The sequence below is a fragment of the Castanea sativa genome, chromosome 2 (assembly GCF_040712315.1).
Source record: "Castanea sativa cultivar Marrone di Chiusa Pesio chromosome 2, ASM4071231v1".
Taxonomy (NCBI): Eukaryota; Viridiplantae; Streptophyta; class Magnoliopsida; order Fagales; family Fagaceae; genus Castanea; species Castanea sativa.
The window spans coordinates 42,916,235-42,936,895 of record NC_134014.1 but is presented as its reverse complement, the minus strand read 5'-3'; the positions used below and the strand labels follow the sequence as shown (position 1 = coordinate 42,936,895).

The window sequence follows — 20,661 nt, the reverse complement described above, 5'->3', positions numbered from 1 at the left end:
ATATATGAGGATTAGTCGTCTTAAGAAGAAATAGACTTATTTAGCCAAAGGCATATTCTAATCCTCAACCATTTTCTCTTTCTTGATTGCATATAAGCTGATAAACATCACTCATTTTATATTCTTTTTGTATCTCTCTCTACAAATGCAATACCTTCCTCAAGTATTTTCCATCTCTCTATCTCTACAATTGCATGTTTATGTTTACTTTTTTTTTAATCTTAATTATACATTTTTTTGTGTGCATATTTTAATTGTGTTTTGTTAATATTAATTTTTTTAAGATGAACTATATTCTTCTAACTTGTGTTGTGTCATAGTAGGATACGTCTTCCTAGATTTTTCTTCCATACAATTGAACTTTCTAAGTTTCAAATTTAAAGGATTTTGTTTTAGAAGAATTTAAAGGATATTTGGCTGCCCAATTTAAATACTATATTCGTGATTTGAAATCAAAAAATGGTTGGTCTCACTAAAAGTTTGTTAACCTGGATACTTTTTAAAACTTAACTTAAAATTGTGATCCAAAAAACATTGTGCAAACAAAAATTTGCAAAACAACTCTAGGGTGTTTTCTGTCTCTCTCTCTCTCTCTCTCTCTCTCTCTCTCTCTCTCTCTCTCTCTCAATTGAATTGGAAAGAGGAGCAAAGTGAGTAATGTCAAAATTATAGAAAAGAAGATGGGAAGAAGTCCAAAAAAGGATTGGCGGAAGAGGGGAAGAGCTAAAAAATTGAGGAGATAAATTAAAGGAAAGTAGTTATAAGGCGTGGAATAATATGAAAGGAAGGGAAATTATTTATTTATTTATTTTTATGTAAACGATAACAAGGAGGAAAATGATTGAAAACACTTTGGTTGATATGGTGTTATAGTATATTAATGTATAAATAATGGACTAATAAAGTCTTTGATGGTTGTATAAGAGATTTGGAGTTCAATCTTCGCCTACACCAAAAACTGATCAGTGTCTTGGTCTAATGATAAAGAGCTATTATCAGAAGCAGACGCCATAGATTGAAACTCTCTATAAAAAAAAAAGATGTATTAACAAAAAAGAAAAGAAGACTTAAAAATTTGAACGTAAATCCAAAAACCTTATAGCTCAATTGGCATATTTTCTTACACAAAATGTCAGCATATTGTAGCCATCTAAAAAAAAAAAAACTTTAGTGTAAAAAGTCACATTGCTTGGCCAAATTAAATGAATGGGCTTTCATCCAAGAGTAAACAATGTGTAACTAATATCTTATCTTAAACCGAATCTTCAATTTAAGGCAAACTATATTTTGGAACGTTATCTTCTAAAATCCATATCTGATTTTGTAAACTGCCCAAAATCTGAGAACAGAAGAAAAAGTCTTAAAACTACTGAACATAACACATACCTCTGTTTGGATACCGCTTATTGCTGAAAACTGAAAATACTATAGTAAAATTATTTTTAAATGTGTGAATAGTACCGTGGGACCAAATTTTAAAATTATTTTTGCTGAATTTCGTACTTGTAAGTCTTGTGAATAGTGCGCAGGACCTAGGGAAATGAAACGCAAATGCACCAAATGCCACTCCTGCCGCTATCCAAACTCACACCTAAAAGTTATCTATCATCCATGTGGGCAGCACATTCCATTCAAGTGAACTAAAGTATCAAATGATTATTATATAGAAAACTCCTTTTTTTTCACATCATTAATGTTGGGCTCCCTCTTCTTTAGTTCGGAGTCAAAATTCCTATGCGAATAATAAAACAGTTCTGTTATTTATCAAAACTAAAAATAAAACATAGAAATCATGCTTTTGTTCTTTCTTTTTTCTTTTTTTTCAGATAAATTCGTGCTTTTGTTACATGCAATGCATCTTTCAGGCCTATCCAAAGCAAACACTAAACAGCATTCTTTCTTCACCCAAAAATGGTTGCCGTGTTCACCAAGGAGCTCTTAAGTTGGTACCTAATCACTGTCAAGCTCGGAGAAGCGGTAGAATCTGGAGTAGCAACAACTTCTACTACCTCACCAACTATAGAATTTCCAGAACAAACTTAGCATTCGCTGCAGAAACAGCAGCAGGAACCATCAGAATAACTTCAAATTTTCATAGGAAATTATGGTGAAAATTGTGAAGAGGTAGAAAATCCACCAGATTTTGAATGGGTGATCTCCATTAAAGAAAAACTTGAGCAAGCTAGTCAAGACGATGCAGCAAGTTCATGGGAAAAAGGTGAGCATCTACAGAGTCCCCCATTACATACGAGAAGGCGATGACAAAGCTTATGCCCCCCCCCCCCCGGGCGGCGGGGCGATTGTCTCTATAGGACCTTACCATCACGGCAAGAGACGCTTACGCCAAATGGATCGCCATAAATGGTGTGCCCTTCAACATGTTCTCAAGCGTACTAATCATGACATAAATCTCTATCTTGATGCTGTGAATGAACTTGAAGAAAGAGCTCGTGCCTGTTACGAACTAAGTTGCACCGACACGAACACCGGTACGGATATGGGTGGACAGGAATTTTTGAAAAATAAGAGTACAATACGGCATGAGTACGGCAATTAAATAATTAATTATATTTTATATTTAGGCATTTTAAAAATATTTTTAGACATAAATTACGTTTATGTCTAGAATTTAAATAAAATTCTCAATTTAGTTTATTTTACCTTTATTTGCAATTTTGTATTATAATAATAAAATAATTATGTTTGTTAGGTTATATTTTTATTTTGAGTTGATTTAGATAGACCAAAAGCTAAGCTTAAACCCAAACCCAAACCCAACTAAAAGTTAAGCTTAAGCCCAAATCCAAAACAAAATATTTCCCTCTTTTTATTTCATACTATATTCCCTCCCTCCTACTTGCCAATTGTCACATCAACTTCTCATCAAAGTCGAACAGTCTATATTTTATTTACATTTTCTTCTCTCTCTCCAAACTCCTACCGCACATTCATTCACTCTTTATTTTTACTTCTTCCTTTTGCAGCATCGTAACCCCACCAGTTTTTATCACCTTCGATTGGTTCTTCTCAGTTCCTAAGCATGTGTTTATTGTTGCAGATCCGTATCGGCGCCGGGTCGGAGAAGCAAAAAAAGAAAAAAAAAAAAAAAAAAGACACCCCTCGGATACTGAAGTCTGGCGAGTCTTACCGATATCGGTGTCCGACACGTGTTGGACACCGGTACTTCACTTAAAATGGTGTGTCGGTGCAACCTAGGTTATGAAGGGCCATCAATTACTAGTCTTGGCAGCAATGAATTTGTTGAAATGATGGTGCTTGATGGTAGCTTTGTGATTGAGCTCTTCTGGGGTGCTGATGAAGGATTCAAGCAATTAGGTCACCCTCGAAATGACCCCATCTTTGCAATGGATGGATCAATGCATTCCATTCAGCAAGACATGATAATGCTGGAGAATCAGCTTCCACTCTTTATACTTGATCGCCTTCTGGGACTTTAGTTAGGTAATCCAGACCATAAAGGACTTGTAGCCAAGCTAGTACTCCAATTCTTCGACCCGTTAATGCCAACAGATGAGCCATTAACAAAGAGTTATAGGAGCAAATTAGAGTCATCACTTAGATATGCGACCACCTTTGACCCTTTATCAGATCATGGTGACCTTCATTGCATTGATGTTTTTCGACAAAGTCTCTTGCAAAGAGGGCCTCAATAGGAACCTAAGTTTTGGATCAAGAGATGGTCACATAATCGTATTGCAGATAAATGAAGGCAACAATTAATACATTGTGTTACAAAACTCAGAGGCTGGAATCGAGTTCAAGAAAAGGATGACAAATTGCTTCTGGGACATAAAATTTAAGAATGGAATTCTCCATATGTTAGGATTAGTGCCGTTAAATCCTATTGTATGATGCTATGTATGACATTATGTATGATTTAATGTTATGATTAATAAAGTTGTTTTATTATTATCTAAAATAATGGTAACATGAATATTTGGACATTATCATATAGTTCATGAGATGCATAATATGTGATTTATGTGATTTAGTCATAAAAGATATAAATCACAAGTTCTTTGTAAACTCAAAATTTTAGTTCATAGTCGATGATGAAATTGGGCATTTCATCTGCGAAGACTATAATATATTAACTAAGATTATTTGTCTTGATCATGAAAGTAGAGACTTCTAGTTGATATGTTGTTATGTTTTAAGAGTTAAGACATATTGAATTGAACCGCTGTGAGATTTATTATTCTCCTAATGACTGTCAAATGAATAATAAATCTCACGAGTTTAATTTACATAAACTCTCAATCCTAAGAGGATAGTGAACCCGATCATGAAATGTAGGTTGTTTTGATATATCAGGAGTGAGATCTAATTCAACGGTCAAAATCTCAGTATGTTGGACAGCCACACATAGTGCTAAAGGAACACATATCTTTAAGATGGAATTCATAGTCTCTTTGTAGAGATATAAAATATTCCCTTGAGATAAGTTTAATGATTTTAGTTACTTAGAGTGTTAGGCCTGACCACTTTAGTAAAGAGTTACTAAAATTTATATTTTATGAAATTTGATTTCATAAATATATATATATATATAAATAGTTTAAAGGATTAAACCGGGTACTCAAGGATCAAGAGGTAGTAATTTTCAAAGTGACAGTTATATATTATGACTTTGTATTACTAAGAATATTTTCATGAAGAGGTTAATTGTTTAGATAATAAAGTATTGAGATTTAATTTTATTAATAAAGCTTAGAGTGCAATTATATTTATATAGTGGTATTAAATATAATTAATGGTAACTTTGGGTTTGTCAAGGTTGACAGATAAGCCCAAAGCCCATTAGAGCTAGAGCTTTATTTGTTCCTTTGGTCCCATCCCAATCCACACACTAAAACCCAATTGGGCTGTTCCAAAAGGCTAACCCAAATAGATAATCAGTTGTTTATTTAATAAGAGTTATTAAATAAAGTAACTGTCTTTTGACAGTTAAAAAATGCACATACGATTGAAAGAGAAACAAGACAGTTTTCTCAATATATATATATATATATATATATATATATATATATTATTTTCTCTCTTGAACAAATGCGTACATAACTGATTGAGGGACCACACATCTTGGGCATCTGTGGAATTAGGGTGAAGAGTAAAGGTCTTCCTAAGTCCGAAATTCTTTTGTTTTGAATATCACTCCATCAAGGTATGCCTTTCTATTCTTTGTTTCTAAAATTCTAGACATTTCATGTTATCTTACATGAATGAACAAGATACTTGTGTTACTTCCGCTGTGTGTTTTGTATGAGATGTAAAACCAGTTTTTTCAACAATTGTAATCATAAACCGACAATGGAGGTTGTGAGACTCAACCCTTGAATCTCGCTCCCACTAGAAATTTTAAAAGAAATGTTTTTATTTAGAAATCATGTGTAATCTCATCACACACTTGATCAACACTAATTAAATTAGTTTTACATGATTAAAAAACACAATCCCATAAAATAATAATTAAGTGAGATTGAGTTCAAAAACTTAATTTCACAAATGCTATAGTCATAAAGTGAATTCGGCATGCTTAATGTTAAACTAAAATAACATTACAGATATACCTTCATAGTAATAGTTTATATAATTTTCATGTGTATGAATCCATATGTATAATAATATATTAAAGGATTCCAAGAATCCAAGAAACACTACACATCAAATTCTAATATTTTCTATTTATAGCATATCCTTTTATGAAAGTTTTGCATATGAATATATATATATACACACACACGTACGAATTCAGTAGCAACCTTGATGCATACTCATGACACGACACCATAAAAGCATGAATCATAACTTTAGTATTACCACTACAAGTTTATGTGTTCATTGATAATATAAAGCAAGGAAATAAATACCGTACCAACGATTGTACTAGTTTGGCCAGTGGTACGATATATTTCGGGTATCGGTCAATACCGATGTACCATTTCGGGTTTATCGCTATTATTTATATATATATATATATAGACATACTTGATTATATATTTAGAATTATTTAAATCTATATAAGAATCCTTAAATTTATAATAGCATATTTCTCTAAATTAATTGCTTATTTTTAATATGATTATTTCTTGCTCAAATATCAACCCATTAATATAACCTAACATACTAGATTGCAATAATAATAAAGAACTAAAAAGATGATATTAATTATTAAAAAAAACATAAAATTTCTTATCCAATCTAAGTGGCAACCAGCCTAAAAGTCCAAGCATTATTGAAATTTGAACTCATTAGAGTTCACGTGGGTTGTCAGGAGACTCGGAACTCACACAAAACAATTAAACAAGAGTCACACACACAACTAAAACAAAAGGCACAAGAAAACAATTAAACAAGAGCCACACACACACAACTAAAACAAAAGGCACAAGAAGACTAGTGCAATCTCGGTCAAAACTGAAGAAGGAGAAGAAGAAGAAGAAGAAAAAAGAAGAGAAGCAGCTGGATAAAACAGAAGGAGGAAGGCTGGGGGAATGGCCGACAACATGGGAAAACAGCCAGTGAGGACGGTATTGTGAGCTTTCTGCTGCTAACTTTTTCCATTTTCTTCAAGTTTTTAGTACCGTCGGATTTCCATTTTTCGGCCGAGATGTCTGATATTCGGCGATACATCCGGTAAGGATCAGAATTTTAAGCGGTACGAATCATGGGTTTTTTTGTTCCCGTTCACCTGCCGATACGATAAATTCCGGCAGTACCGGCCAATACAGTACGGAATTGACTTCACTGATATAAAGACTATAAAAAAAATAAAAATAAAAATAAAAACAGAATCATCGACTAACGGACATGATCATATGCCACTTTGAATAACAGGCAGTTGTAATCTTGATGCATACTCATCCGTTATAAACTTATCTCAAAAATTCAATTTGCAATTAAGTAGATGGTGTTCTACACAAAAACAAACACCAAATAAAAGCACACATGACACAAAAAGAATATAAATGTGGTCTTAAAAATAATAATTAATATATCTCATTTATTAATCAAGGCATATGGGAATTATGCAGAAAAAACTACAGCATAATTTTAAAACACCAAGAAAACGGTTTTCTTTAATTTTAAAACTTAATCACATGTTATAAAAGCATGATATTAAACCTGGCTCTAATACCAATTGTTGGAAAAATTGATTTTGCATCTCATACAAAACACACAGCGGAAGCAAAGCAAGTATCTTGTTCATTCATGTAAGATAACATGAAATATCTAGAATTTTAGAAACAAAGAATAGAAAGGTGTACCTTGATGGAGTGAAATTCAAAACAAAAGAACTTTGAACTTGGGAAGACCTTTACTCTTCACCCCAATTTCACAGATGCTCAAGATGTGTAGTCTCTCAATTAGCTATGTACGCACTTGTTCAAGAGAAAAAATAATATATATATATATATATATATATATATATATATATATATATATATATAGAGAGAGAGAGAGAGAGAGAGAGAGAGAGAGAGAGAGAACTGTCTTGTTTCTTTTTTAATTGTACGTACGTTTTTTAACTATTAAAAGGCAGTTACTTTATTTAATAACTCTTATTAAATAAACAACTGATTATCTAATTGGGCTAGTCTTTTGGGTCAGCCCAATTGGGCTTTAGTGTGTGGCTTGGGATGGAACCAAAGAGACAAATAAAGCTTTAACTCCAATGGGTTTTGGGCTTATATGTCAACTCTTAACAAGCCCAAAGTTACCATTAATTATATTTAACACCACTATATAAATATAATCACACTCTATGCTTTATTAATAAAATTAAATCCCAAGACTTTATTACCTAAACAATTAACCCATTCATGAAAATATTCGTAGTAATACAAAGTCACAATTTATAACTGTCACTTTGAAAATTGCTATCTCTTAATCCTTGAGTACCCGGTTTAATCCTTTAAGCTATTCATATATATCTATGAAATTAAATTTCATAAAATATAAATTTTAGTAACTCTTTACTAAAGTGGTAACACTCTAAATAACCAAACTCATTAAACTTATCTCAAGGGAATATTTTATATCTCTACAAAGAGACTATGACTTTCATCTTAAGGATATGTGTTCCTTTAGCACTACATGTGGCTGTCCAACATACTGAGATTTTGACCGTTGAATTAGATCTCACTCCTGATATATCAAAACAACCTACATTTCATGATCGGGTTCATTATCCTCTCAGGATTGAGAGTTTATGTAAATTAAAGTCATGAGATTTATCATTCATTTGATAGTCGTTAGGAGAATAATAAATCTCACAGCAGTCCAATTCAATATGTCTTAACTCTTAAAATATTACAACATATCAACTAGAAGTCTCCACTTTCATGATCAAGACAAATCATCTTAGTTGATATATTATAGTCTTCGCAGATAAAATGCCCAATTTCATCACCGACGACGAACTAAAATTCTGAGTTTAGAAAGAACTTGTGATCTATATCTTTTGTGACTAAATCACATACTATGCATCTCATGGACTATATGATAATGTCCAAATATTCATATTATCATTATTTTAGATCATAATAAAACAACTTTATTAATCATAACATTAAATCATACATAATGTCATATATAGCATCATACAATAGGATTTAAGGGCATTAATCCTAACACCATATTCCTCGGCCCTTGATCCATGATGGTGCCAAGTCACTTTTTCTAAACCTTATTGCCTTTGAGGAGTGTCAACTTGATTGTGGCAATGGCATTACCTCATATGTGGTGTTCATGGACAACTTGATTAATTCTCATCAGGATGTGGCTCACCTTTCATTACCATGGAATAATTGAGCACTAGCTTGGCAGTGATGCTGAAGTCGCTAACCTCTTCAACTGTCTATGTCAAGAGGTGGTTTTCGACATCAACGACAGTTACCTTTCCCACTTGTCCGAGGATGCAAACCGGTACTATGACCATAAGTGGAATGCTTGGTGTGCTAGTTTAAGGCATAACTATTACACAGACCATTATCTCATTAGTCGCTGTTGTTTTCTTGTTGCTGATTACTTTTACACAGACCTTCTATGGAGTATATGGCTATTGCAGGCCAAGCTGAATCCAGTATATCCAAGCTGGCAAGCTCTCTCTATCTCTCTTTGGTTGAGTTTCAGTTACAGAGTTTGTATGAAACCCAAATATTGTCTTTTTATTTGGAGATGGACTAAGCCTCCAACTTTTTCACAATACTTTCATAACAAATCATAGATGGTAAATTGTTATTGGTTCTAATTTGAATCTACTACTAAAATTACTTTTTTTTGCCTATTAATAACAGCTCGTAATAACCTGCCATTTAAAATTTGTTGTGAAAGTGTGGATATAATATTTCTCTTTCATTTGAGGGACAAATGATTGAAAATGATTGTCTCAGTTTATACAGATATTTGCTAAAATGAAAGATTTAAAAAGTGGATTGCAAATAAATTTAAACTAACGCTCCATTTTTTTTGAAGTAAAATATTTTCTCATTTTCAAGTATTTGTTTGCAGGTAAAATATAGTCAAACTTGTAAAATATTTTCCTTTGACCATAGAATTCTTTATAAAAAGGTTGTAAAATTTTTACCTTTAAAAATTTGGTAAATTTTTTTACAAAATCTTACAATGGCTTTTCCTCCCTCTATCTAGTGGCTAAGTCATCGGTCCAATGGCTAGAGACACCACTTTGGTGACTGGTATCGGCGGTCCGATGGCCGGAGACACCACTCCGGTGACTAGTATTAGCGGTTCGATGTTTGATGACTCTGCTTTGACAACCAATGTCAGCAGTCTGGTGGCCGAAGACTCTACTCTAATGCCTGGTGTTAGCGGTCTAGTAGCTGGAGACTCTTCTTCGACAATCGATGTCGGTGGTTCGGTGGCCGAAAACACCGCATCAGTGATCGTTGTTAGAGGTTCTGTAACCAAAGACGTCATTTTGACTATTAGTGTCGGCGGTCTAGTTACTAGAGACATCGCTCCGACAAAGGTCGTCGGTAGTTCGGTCGCTGGAACCACCACTTTGATTGTCGATTCTAGCGGTTTAGTCGCTGGAGCCACCATTCTGACTACCAATTCTAGTGGTCTAGTCATCGAATCTTCAACACCAGCAGCTCCAGTGGTTGAGCCACCAATTTTTGTTACTTGCCTAAAAATTTTTACTGGTCATACCAAATACTTGAAAATATTTTACTAAAGTTTTTTTACATGTAAAATATTTTTCTTCAATAGCCAATTCCTCAAGCATTAAGAAAATTCCTGCTAGGCTTATACAATTTTTCGCCCACAAAATTGAGTATGAGTTTTTTTTTTTTTTTTTTGTAAGTTTGTAACTCAAAGGCGAAAATGCAATTTTAGTCGCTACATTTTGGGCCGATTCTCGTTTTGATCCCTACTTTTTAGTCACACCTACCTAAGTCCCTAAAAATAGAAAATCGTTACCATTTTGCTCCCTACCATTATTTCACTAACGGAAATAACCTATATGGCAAACGGAGTGCACTGCTGGCATGTGACCATTAAAAAAATTTATTTGACATTTAAAAAATGCCACGTAAGGATTTTAATAATAAAAATAAATTTAAAATAATTCCTAAAAAAAATTATTTTCCAATCTTTTTCTTCTTTCCTTTAGATTAAACCCAAAAAGAAAAATCAAAACAAAAATAAATATTTGTGTAAATCTTATCTCTCTCTCTCTTTCTCTTTCTCTGATGGTGCGTGTTTGTGTTTGTATCTTTCATTTTCATTTCTCTCTCTCTCTCTCTCTCTCTCTCTCTCTCTCTCTCATTTAATTGTTCACCACCGATATGGGTTTGATCTGGGTTTGATCTGGGTTGGAGAGAGAGGGGCTCAAATAGGTGGTGGTGTAGGTGGAGATTGGTGGTTGTGGGATTGATCTTGGCTCAAATAGGTAGTTGTAGATCGGTAGGGGAAGTGGAGATCGGTGATGGGGGTGAAGAGAGGGGCTTAGATTGGTGATGGTGGTAGTGCAAGTGGAGATCTGTGATTGTGGGTTTGATCTAGGCTCAGATTGGTAGGGTGTGACCATGTGTCTTCAGTCGTGGGTTTCAGCCATAGATCTGTGGGGAAGAATGGTTTTCGAAAGCTCATGGTGTGCTTGTTGAACAAGGAAAAATGGGAAACTGTTTGGAATCCACCTTCTCAAGGAGTTTCAAGGTGTTATAAAAGGGAACAAATTTTGACCGGTAGTAAACACACCAAAAAGTACACCAGTTTTATGCGTGCTTGTACCACAAGATTCATGATTTTGCATTTGAGTTGAATTTTCTAAGGTTTTTTTTTTTTTTGTGTTTATTTCCTAAGAAAATTTCTAGGTTTATAGGTTTATTGGAGATTAGTTTGTTTACTGGAGAATTCGGTGTTGCTAATGTGACATTTTCTAAATGCCAAATAATTTTTTTTTTATTTTTAATTTTATTAGCCAAGTTAATATCTAACTTGTCAAATATGCACCCCGTTTGCCACATGTAAGCTATTTTCGTTAGTAAGATGACAATAGCGACCAAAATAGTAACAATTTTTTATTTTCAGAACTCAGGTAGGTGCCCAAAATGTATGATCCAAATTTTTTTTTTTTTCTTAAGAAAATGATAACAATTTCCAATGCAGATCACACTATTTTCTGACAAGTGCTCACTGTACACCATGAGTTCTACAACAAAATCATTCCTTTCGAACAAGTCCGCGTGAAGCTCCCCTGTGTGCTTGTAATAAAATACTATATGAGCAAGCTAAAAGCTGGCTTTAAACAGTGTATGTTTCTCTAAGAGCAAACACGTTAGTTTGTTCATTTTACACGTTTATTTTTACACTAAAAACTTACTTTTTCTATTTTACACATTTACTTTTACAAAACACCCACATTAGTTCATCTATTTTATTACCTCTTTTAATTAAATAATCAATTTTCTCAAATTTTTTTATTATTTCTCTTAACTACCCCCTTAACCTACCTGCGCTCTCTGTCTCTCTACCCTTTTTTTTTTGATTTATTGCTCTCTCTATACCCATCTCTACCCATTTTCATCCACAGGAAACTCCTCATCCTCCTCTTTCCTCTTTCCTCTTCCTCGCCTGCTGCGACCACCGCTTCCCTTTCCCTCTCCCCACACTCTCACTCCCCAACAAACCCTTCTTCTTATCCACCTCCAACTCCTTTATTTCCACCGGAGCCGCAAACTTCAACTCCATTATACCCATCTCTCTACCCATCTTCCTCTCGGTCTAATCCACAGCATCTCGGTCACAAGCATCGACCCACAAGCACTGATCTCCCTAGCTCCAACCCACAAGCACTGATCTCCTTAGCTCCAATCCACAAGCACCGATCAAATCCGAGATCTCCCTAGCTTTGATCAGGCTCCGATCAGGAAAGACTCATCTCGGTCAGATCTCCCGATCTCCGATCAAGCAAGCCACAAACACCAATCATTCCAGTCAAAGACCCACAAACACCGATCGTTCCAGTCAGGCACCGATTGTGTATCTGTGTGTGTGTGTGTGTTTTTTTTTTTCTTTTTGAGCAAGTGTATCTCTGATGTTTTCTCTGTGTGTGGATGTGTTTGTTTGTGGGGGGGTGTTTGTGTGCATTTGAGGAAAAAGAAGAAGATGAGGAGAGAAGAAGCAGTTTGTTGAGCACGAAGAAAAGAGAAAAAAAAACGAGCGAACGTGAAAATAATAAAATAAGGGATAAACGAATTGCAGTAACCGTGTAAATATACACAGTTACTGTAGCTTATGGAAGGATTTGCACATCTTTACCCAACTTTACACCTACTGATGTGGGAATTTTTTTTGCCAAAATGTGTAAAATGAATGAATTTTTGTATTATATAAGATTATCCACCAACTGATGTGGATGCTCTAAACCTACGATGTAATCAAAAGCGAAACTAAAATATGCAGATTGATAAAGGCTGGCCTGAATGCATCTTTACTTTTCTGCGTTAACTCAGGTCATGTGCTGGCACCCCGAAATAGATTAACTGCTATTGATACACATCATCAGTGCAAATACAAATTTCATGTTACACTCCTTAAAAAATGAACCTACTAATAGAGAAATGTGGGGTTTGAGAACCTTCCAACGTTTGGGACCAAAGAGCTTAAAAAGAGAGTGAGACAAGCTGCAGCAAATTATTTGACACAATAATTGTATGAAAAAATCACACTTCTTAAATCATTACAGTAAATCATTACAGAACACAAGCAGACCCCACCGCTCCAAGCAATGCTCTTCTAGGTTTTTGTGTGTCAAATCCAACAATTGATTGGCAACTAGCTGACTAAGTGAGCACCATGCTCTGTTCAGATATTAAACCAACTTCAACAAATCCTATCCTATGATAAACTTATATCCCTAGTGGCTAGTTCGGTTAAGTGGCATTTGACAAAGATTGAGCATGCCATAGCCCATGACCAACTGGCTAATCCAGCTCAACCATTTCCACGAAAAAAATGCAATTTATTTGGTGAATGATGACGAAATTAGTTCAGCATAATCTTCACATCAGAAATTAAAACAAACAAGATCTGATGAATAACAATTTCTGAAATTAATTCTTCTGAAAAAGGTCAGCATGATAGCAGGGACGATTTTAACTTTCAAGCAAGAAATACACTTTAGAACTAAATTTGAATTAATCCAATTGCGCAGCAAGAGTCATTGCAAGATTCATTCCATACTGCCAAGGCTCTGTGAAATACATGCTAATATATGAAAAATCCCGCGACAGGAATGCAGAATGTCCCTCCTATACAAAAGGATTTTTTTTTTCTTAATACTAGGGATTAAAATAAAAGAAAAAGACATCAGCAGCCACTTCATCTCCCCAAAACTAAACTTCCAGGAGGCATAAGGAAGCCTGCCGGGAAAAAATGAAGGGGAAATGAACTATAATCCAGGTGCTGAAACTAGTTCTCCAGGTGACTTGCTCTACCACAATATCCGTCAGAAAGATCTGTCTGTTGACATAATATTGCAGAATAGTTTGAGCCACCAGTGGATTTGTGATTTAAAAGAAGCATATATAAGTTAATCTACCTGAAGCACTCAATCCCTAGGAAGGCTTGTACTGTCAGATGATGAGGCTCTCTTTCCATCATACCGCTACCAAAATAAAATAAAATAAACTTAATTATCAAGAGCAATAATATGATACCGATAGCAATTAAAATGTCAAGCACACAGCCTACATTGATCAGAATTTTGAAAGAAAGATAGGTGTGTATATACCTGCTTTCCAAATGAGAATGGAACGTATTTGTATTTGATCATGTGTGTTATCTGTCTCCTCATAGTTAGAATAAAGAGTGCCAACCAATAGAAAAGCAGTATTGGCCAGAAAACAGGTACATCAAATGCGCTGAAGAATGTCATCAAAAAAGCAATGCAAAAGGCCTTTGTGATAGAGTACCTTCCAAGGAGGAAAACCGAGATTTCAGTACACATTAAAGTGTGAAAGTTCCAGTGTGTTAAAATTTCCAACTTATTGGTAAAAAAATGACAGCATAAAGGATGGAAACTTTCATGATCATATAAGTAATTTTGGTATAAGAGTAACTTGGACAATGAAGTCCCAAAGAACATTATCTAAAAAGAACCTCTAACAAATAAAAGATGCAAATTAACATTCTCTCTAGGGTCAAGTTCAATTACTTAGATACATTTTTGTGTAATTTTTTAACAATGTTACACACTTCATAACTTTTCATTTTTTTTAGGTATGTTAAGTTTACAAAGGACATGCAATTTATAAATTAAAAAAAAAAAAAAAAAGCATACAAAGAACATGTAATCTAATAGTGGACTTGGCTCAATATTGATACAAGATTAAGTTATTGACTAGTATAACATTAAATGAATTTTATACCAAGTGTAACTTAAACCCAACCCTTGCTATATAATACCATGAAAACAAAAAATCACAAGTATTCTATATATAATAGGGTTAAAGGTTATTATAGCAAATGACATCTGAATGATGTAAAATTTGGTAGATATAATATTACATAGAATAACACCAAGTTTAATTTAAACCCAACCATTATTTATTTAATATTAGAAGTAAAAAAAAAATGTCAGAAAAGATAACACCAGTATTATATTATGAATGCACTAAATCAGCTATACTGGCCTAGTATCATGCAAATGGAAGGAATAAAATGTTCCCAAAGAATATAAAATATCCAATGTGGAAATTATATAACTCTGTGTGTGGGTGAATATGTCTACATGTAAACTTTTTTATTTTTTGAGAATGTGTCTACAGGTAAACTTACGTGTCTAGAGTGTGCTAGCATTTTAATCTTACTGCACTATTTAACCCTTTCATTTCAGTTATTCCACAACCTCTTTTCTTACAGAATTTTGACAATAGTTAGGTGGCACATTTTGAAACATTTGAAAATTAGCTTATCACTTCTTATAGGGGGCATCACATTAATCCAAAGTGACATTTTCTAAGTGAATAGTTCTCCTTAAATAAACATGGATTATTATATAATCTTTTCTTAGTGTGTATCCACTCCAAGCCTCCATGATCAACTTGCGCACTGGGTACGTCCCAGCTAATCTTCATGTGGATTTCACCACTTCTCACCATTGTGTAACAATTCAACAAAAACAAGCTAGTATACTATAAAAGATATTTTGATTAGTAAGGTACAAATTCACCCGCATCCCATTATTACAAGACAAGGAGCGCCATTTTAATTATAGCTCATTGGTACCATACATAAAAAGATGTTCATTAGGATTTACAAACAACTCAAACCGGAACACAATCCAGATTCCAATTGATGCAAATGCCAAAAGGCACAAGAAAAAGCGCCCATCTTTTATTCTATCGTCCATCTAAATCCTCCAAGATTACTCTGAAATTCCAGAGACGAACAAATCCGAAGCCTAAATGACCATTGACCATTAACATCCGAGCTTGGCATGACTAAACCTTCACTAATTAATCTTGCTTTGGGCAAAGCACATGTACCATTAACTCAAATCAAACGCATACACGGACTTATCTACATGTATCTAGCAATCAATAATACAAAATTCAAAACAAACAGAAAAATAAAAAAAATACAATATTGCTTGTAACTCCCTTAACAGCTATCATATCAAAATCAAATCAAACCAAACCCTAAATCAAATTTCCAGTATTTTCGGTGACATAACTGATTATCAACAAAATTTCAATTCAAAACACAACACTGATATCCACAGCTCATCAGTATCCCCAAAATCACGGAATCTCGAAATGCCAATCCCCCCATATATAAGTATGAACCATTGTCAAAAACCCTAAAAACGGTCAAAAGACAAAATTGAGGAAAACGCACCAGAATTTGAACTCAGGGAGGCGGCGAACGAAGGGGCGGAACTCGTCGGAGCCACGCGTAGGGAGGGTGGGGCCATCGGAGAGGTCGTGGATCTCGGGATCTACCTGAGGAGAGAGAAAGCCAATGAGGAGGTTGAGGAGGTAGATGCCGAGGCCGTAGGAGACGATGTAGAAGCCTTGGAGGAAGTAAACGCGGACGGCGTAGATGAAGGCGATCACGACGGCGGCGATCCAGCGGTTGAGAACGTGCGGCGTAGACTTGTCGAGGAGATGCTGGTAGCGCTGTGACACCGTGTACGTCCACCGGGTGATCACGTTGGCCGGCGAGGCTTCATCTCCGGCCAGTGCCGCAGCATCCATTAGAATTTTTGGACTTTTCTCTGTCTCTCTCTCTCTCTCTCTCTTTCGTGTTGGTTGGTTGTGAATTTTGGGTTGTTTTGTTTTTTTATTTTTGTTTTTTATTTGGGTTTTCCTTTGGGTTCTGCGAGTGGGGAGTGTGTGGGGGAGCACGGTTTGTTGTGAGCGACTCGTGCTGGTGCTGGTATCGTAAAGTAGAGGTACAAGTTTTAGGCTTTTAGCTTGGAGTTGGACCGGTTCGGATTGTTGGGATTACGTGGGCTCGTAAATGGATTGGATAGAATGGACCTCTCTTTCCCATCAAGCTAGGTGCTTGTATAAGTAATTTGATTTTCAGCCCGTTTAGGAATGTTGTAAGATTGACTTTCCAAAAAAAAAAATTTACTTAATCAGTTCACTAATAAGAAATGTCACATTCACAATATTTTTTGTGAAAGTTATAACACTTTCATAAAAAATATAAATGGTAAGTTATTATTGGTTCTAATTTGAACTCATCATTGAAATTATTTTTCTGCCCACCAATAACAGCAAGTAATAACTTGTCACTTAAAATTTTTTTGAAAAGTGTTATGAAAATTTTGTGCACATAAAATTTCTATTATTATAACAAGTGTATACAATTTGTTAACGTTAATTTTAGTTTCATTCTCACTTAAAGTTTTGTTCGGTAAGTGGGTTCCAGTTTGTTCAACTAGTAAAGTGTCTAATGGTTGAATAAAAGATTTAGGGTTCAATCCCAACCTACATCAAAAACTAATTAGTTTCTTGGTTTGATAATAAAAGGCTACCATCAAGAGCGGACACTATAAGTTGAAATTCTCTAAAAAAAAAAAGGTTTTGTTTAGTAATAAAGCATTGTCCAACTAATTTATTGGAAATTAGCAAATTGGCTTGAGAGCGTATCAATTTTCGTTAAATTTTTTAAAAAAAATTTAATGAAAAGTTTGGTATGTAAGTTTGTTATAAATCTATATCTTCAAATAAAGGTGCGATAACCAAAATTTTAAAAAAAAAATTACAAATTTCCTCACCCCTCCTCTCCCCAAATGGCATTTTTGTGGGTGCCAAGCACAACAACCCAAAAGAGACAAAACCAAATGCAATTTGATTATGAAAATGAAAAAACAAAAACAAAACAAAACCAAATGCAATAGGTGTAATCGAGGTAGAAGTAGGCATTCAAAACGACACTACATTAAGGTGGCGTTTGGTACGGGGTAATGTTTTAGGATTCCCAGGAATGTTTAAAGATTCTCATGTTTTGTTGCAAATTACGCTAGGGAATCAGATGCCAGGGGAATCCTTAAACCCCTCTCAGTGGGAATGTGGATTCCCTTTAAAACAGGTGGGAATCCAGATTCCCAAACTTAAAATAAATTGTATTTTTTATAAATTGACAATTTTAACCATTTTTCCTTATCATTTAAGCAATTAAGATAAACTATAAAACAAATTATCAATATCTTCTCTCTTGTCTTTATCTTTTCCCGCCAAAACAACATAAACAGGATAAATAACTCTGCTAATAGTTGTTATTTTTGTATTATTCTTGTCATTTTGAAACGTTAGATCACAGTTTTAATGAATGTGTTGCTAATTAATAGTTTATATAATGTTTTTTATCTATCTATTTAGAGTAAGATATTTTTTTAAAAGACTAATTAATAGTTTATATATATTTTTTCATTATTTATTTAAAGGAAGATTTTTTTTTTTTAATGAGCTTGGTACTTCACATTCAAATCTAAGGACAAAATGGGAAAAACAAATAATTCATTTAAGATTCCTAGAAATACACCAAACATTATCATCTCACATTCCTGAAAATCTCCCAATAAAACCAAACATAGGAATAGCTACATTCCTAGGAATGTGATTCCTAGGAATCACATTCCTGGGAATCTAGATGCCAGGAGTAATGTGGATTCCCCGTACCAAACGCCACATAAGAGTAGAAAAAAGGGTTGTAAGGGATGATGAGGAGCTACATTAATTGCACCAATGGTGTGCACATCACACTGAGAGAGACTATAAGAGTTGAAGATTCGGGTTTTGATATTGGTGATTAGTTCTAGGAGTGTGCAGTGAACTTGCGAACCCGCTAAAACCGACTTGACCCAACCCAATCCACCGGGCTAGGTCGGTTTTTAAGGGTTGGTGGGTTAGGTTGGGTAATTAATTTTTTTTTTTTTTTTTTATAGTGGGTTGAGTTGGGTTCAGGTCATGAGATTTACAAATTCACCTAACCAAACCCGACCCACTTCTATTTAATATATTTTTAGTTTTAAAAAATATATATTAAAAAAATATATTATATAATTTTGTTATTTACTTTTTCACCCCTCTTCCTAAATAAAATCCAAAACCTAAGTTCTTCTCATCTAGTTTGTGTTTGTTAGGTGTTATGTTTATGATTATTTGGTTATAAATTTGTTCATATTTGTGATGGTGTTGTTCTAATGCTTGATTTAATAATAATAATAGTAATTAAAAAAAATTGTTCAATCCATGGGTCCAACCCGACCCAACTTGATCCATGTGGGTTGGGTTGAACCCCTGTAATTGGTTGGGTTAGATTGAATTTTTTTTAACCCACCATGGTGGGTTAGGTTGAAAAAATTCCTCAACCCAACCAACTTGACCTATACACACCCCTAATTAGTTTCACAATCAATAAAGGCCGTCAATGACCTCCAATTTGATGAAATCCATTTGTAAATTAGGGGAGGGCTGAATCTTAAGGCTAATAAGATCTAAATGGGGGAAACATGGATAACGGTGTTTGATTTTGATAAGTGTTTGTAAAGGAAGAATATCATTTTCCTTTGTTGGCAAGAAAGAATGGAAAAGAGAGAGTAGAAAAGGAGGGGCCGAGGGGGGGGGGGGTGGATGAGAAATGGGAAAGCAGGGGAGAGAGAACTTTGTTTGATTCTTAGGAAAGTTAGCAAAAAATGGGAGAGAAATGAAAAAACCTTTAAAAAATAAAAAATAAAAAACCTTGATTGGAGGTTAGGATTTGGAATTTTGGGTACGTATCATAATTTGCAATGCATAGAACCCGAATTTAAAGCTTTAATTGCCTTTGATTTCAACTTTGAACCAATTCCAAGTGCCAACAATATGCTGCAAATAATAGTGAAACTGGGTTTATTAAGATGCTTAGAAAGTGTGACAAAATGCTTGATTGGAATTTGGCATTAGATGAAAATAAGCTCTATTGTGTTTTGATGCTGGAAAGGAGACTTTTATTTTGTTATTATTAAAAAATGGGGTTTCTCATTTTTTTTCTTACCCATTTGATTTAAAGGGTAAACTTGGTATTTCATGTTTGTTTCTCTGTAGATAACACTGAGATGGGACACAATCCTATTTTTTTGGGATAATAATTGAGTTAAAAGAATGAATATTCTTTTTAAAAAATATTTAAATTTTATAGAAAATGATAATAGTAAGAGGTAATTTGCTAATTTCTCTTAAACTTGGCTCCAATTAAAATTTTAGGAGGGATTGAACTGCTGTTATCCCATAATTAATGGGGACAATGCAATTAACATTTTTTGTTAGGACAGTGCCAAGTTCATTCCTTTCTAAAGCTATAAATGCATCAACTTGTTTATGATCAGCTTAATCTCGACTCAAGAAAAAGCTTATTTATGTTCATTTGTTTAGAAAACAAGTCAAATTCAAGATTTAAGTTCAGGTTCGATTATTAAACGAAACAAACTCAAATATAATAATGTGTTCATGAATAAAATCATGGACATAAGAGCTCAATTTAATTATATATAATTTTATACTTTTATATGTATACTTGTCTAAAAATATATTTATAGACAAGAAATAAATTGTATAAGTTTGTCAATAAATTCATATGATATTAAATTATAATTTAGTCAATGCTTATCTATCAAAT

The 20,661-nt window shown here is 34.0% G+C and overlaps 1 protein-coding gene and 1 pseudogene across 3 annotated transcripts; one reads left to right on the top strand and one right to left on the bottom strand.

Moving 5' to 3' along the window:
* The first annotated feature begins 1,807 nt into the window (after positions 1–1,807).
* On the top strand, positions 1,808–9,342 carry LOC142623232 (UPF0481 protein At3g47200-like; annotated as a pseudogene).
* Positions 9,343–13,667: 4,325 nt separating this feature from the next.
* LOC142626058 (protein RER1A-like) lies at positions 13,668–16,931 on the bottom strand. Of its 3 annotated transcripts, none has more exons than XM_075799829.1 (4): positions 16,390–16,928; positions 14,282–14,462; positions 14,090–14,155; positions 13,668–14,010 (listed from the first exon to the last, which is right to left on the bottom strand). In XM_075799829.1, exons 1-3 carry the CDS (start codon positions 16,746–16,748, stop codon positions 14,099–14,101), a joined length of 597 nt encoding a protein of 198 aa, XP_075655944.1. In that variant the 5' UTR covers positions 16,749–16,928; the 3' UTR covers positions 13,668–14,010; positions 14,090–14,098. The 3 variants fall into 3 exon arrangements, with proteins under 3 accessions (XP_075655944.1, XP_075655945.1, XP_075655946.1); XM_075799830.1 differs by having other exon boundaries at positions 13,668–13,799; positions 16,390–16,903; XM_075799831.1 differs by having other exon boundaries at positions 13,668–14,155; positions 16,390–16,931.
* Between the last annotated feature and the right edge of the window lie 3,730 nt (positions 16,932–20,661).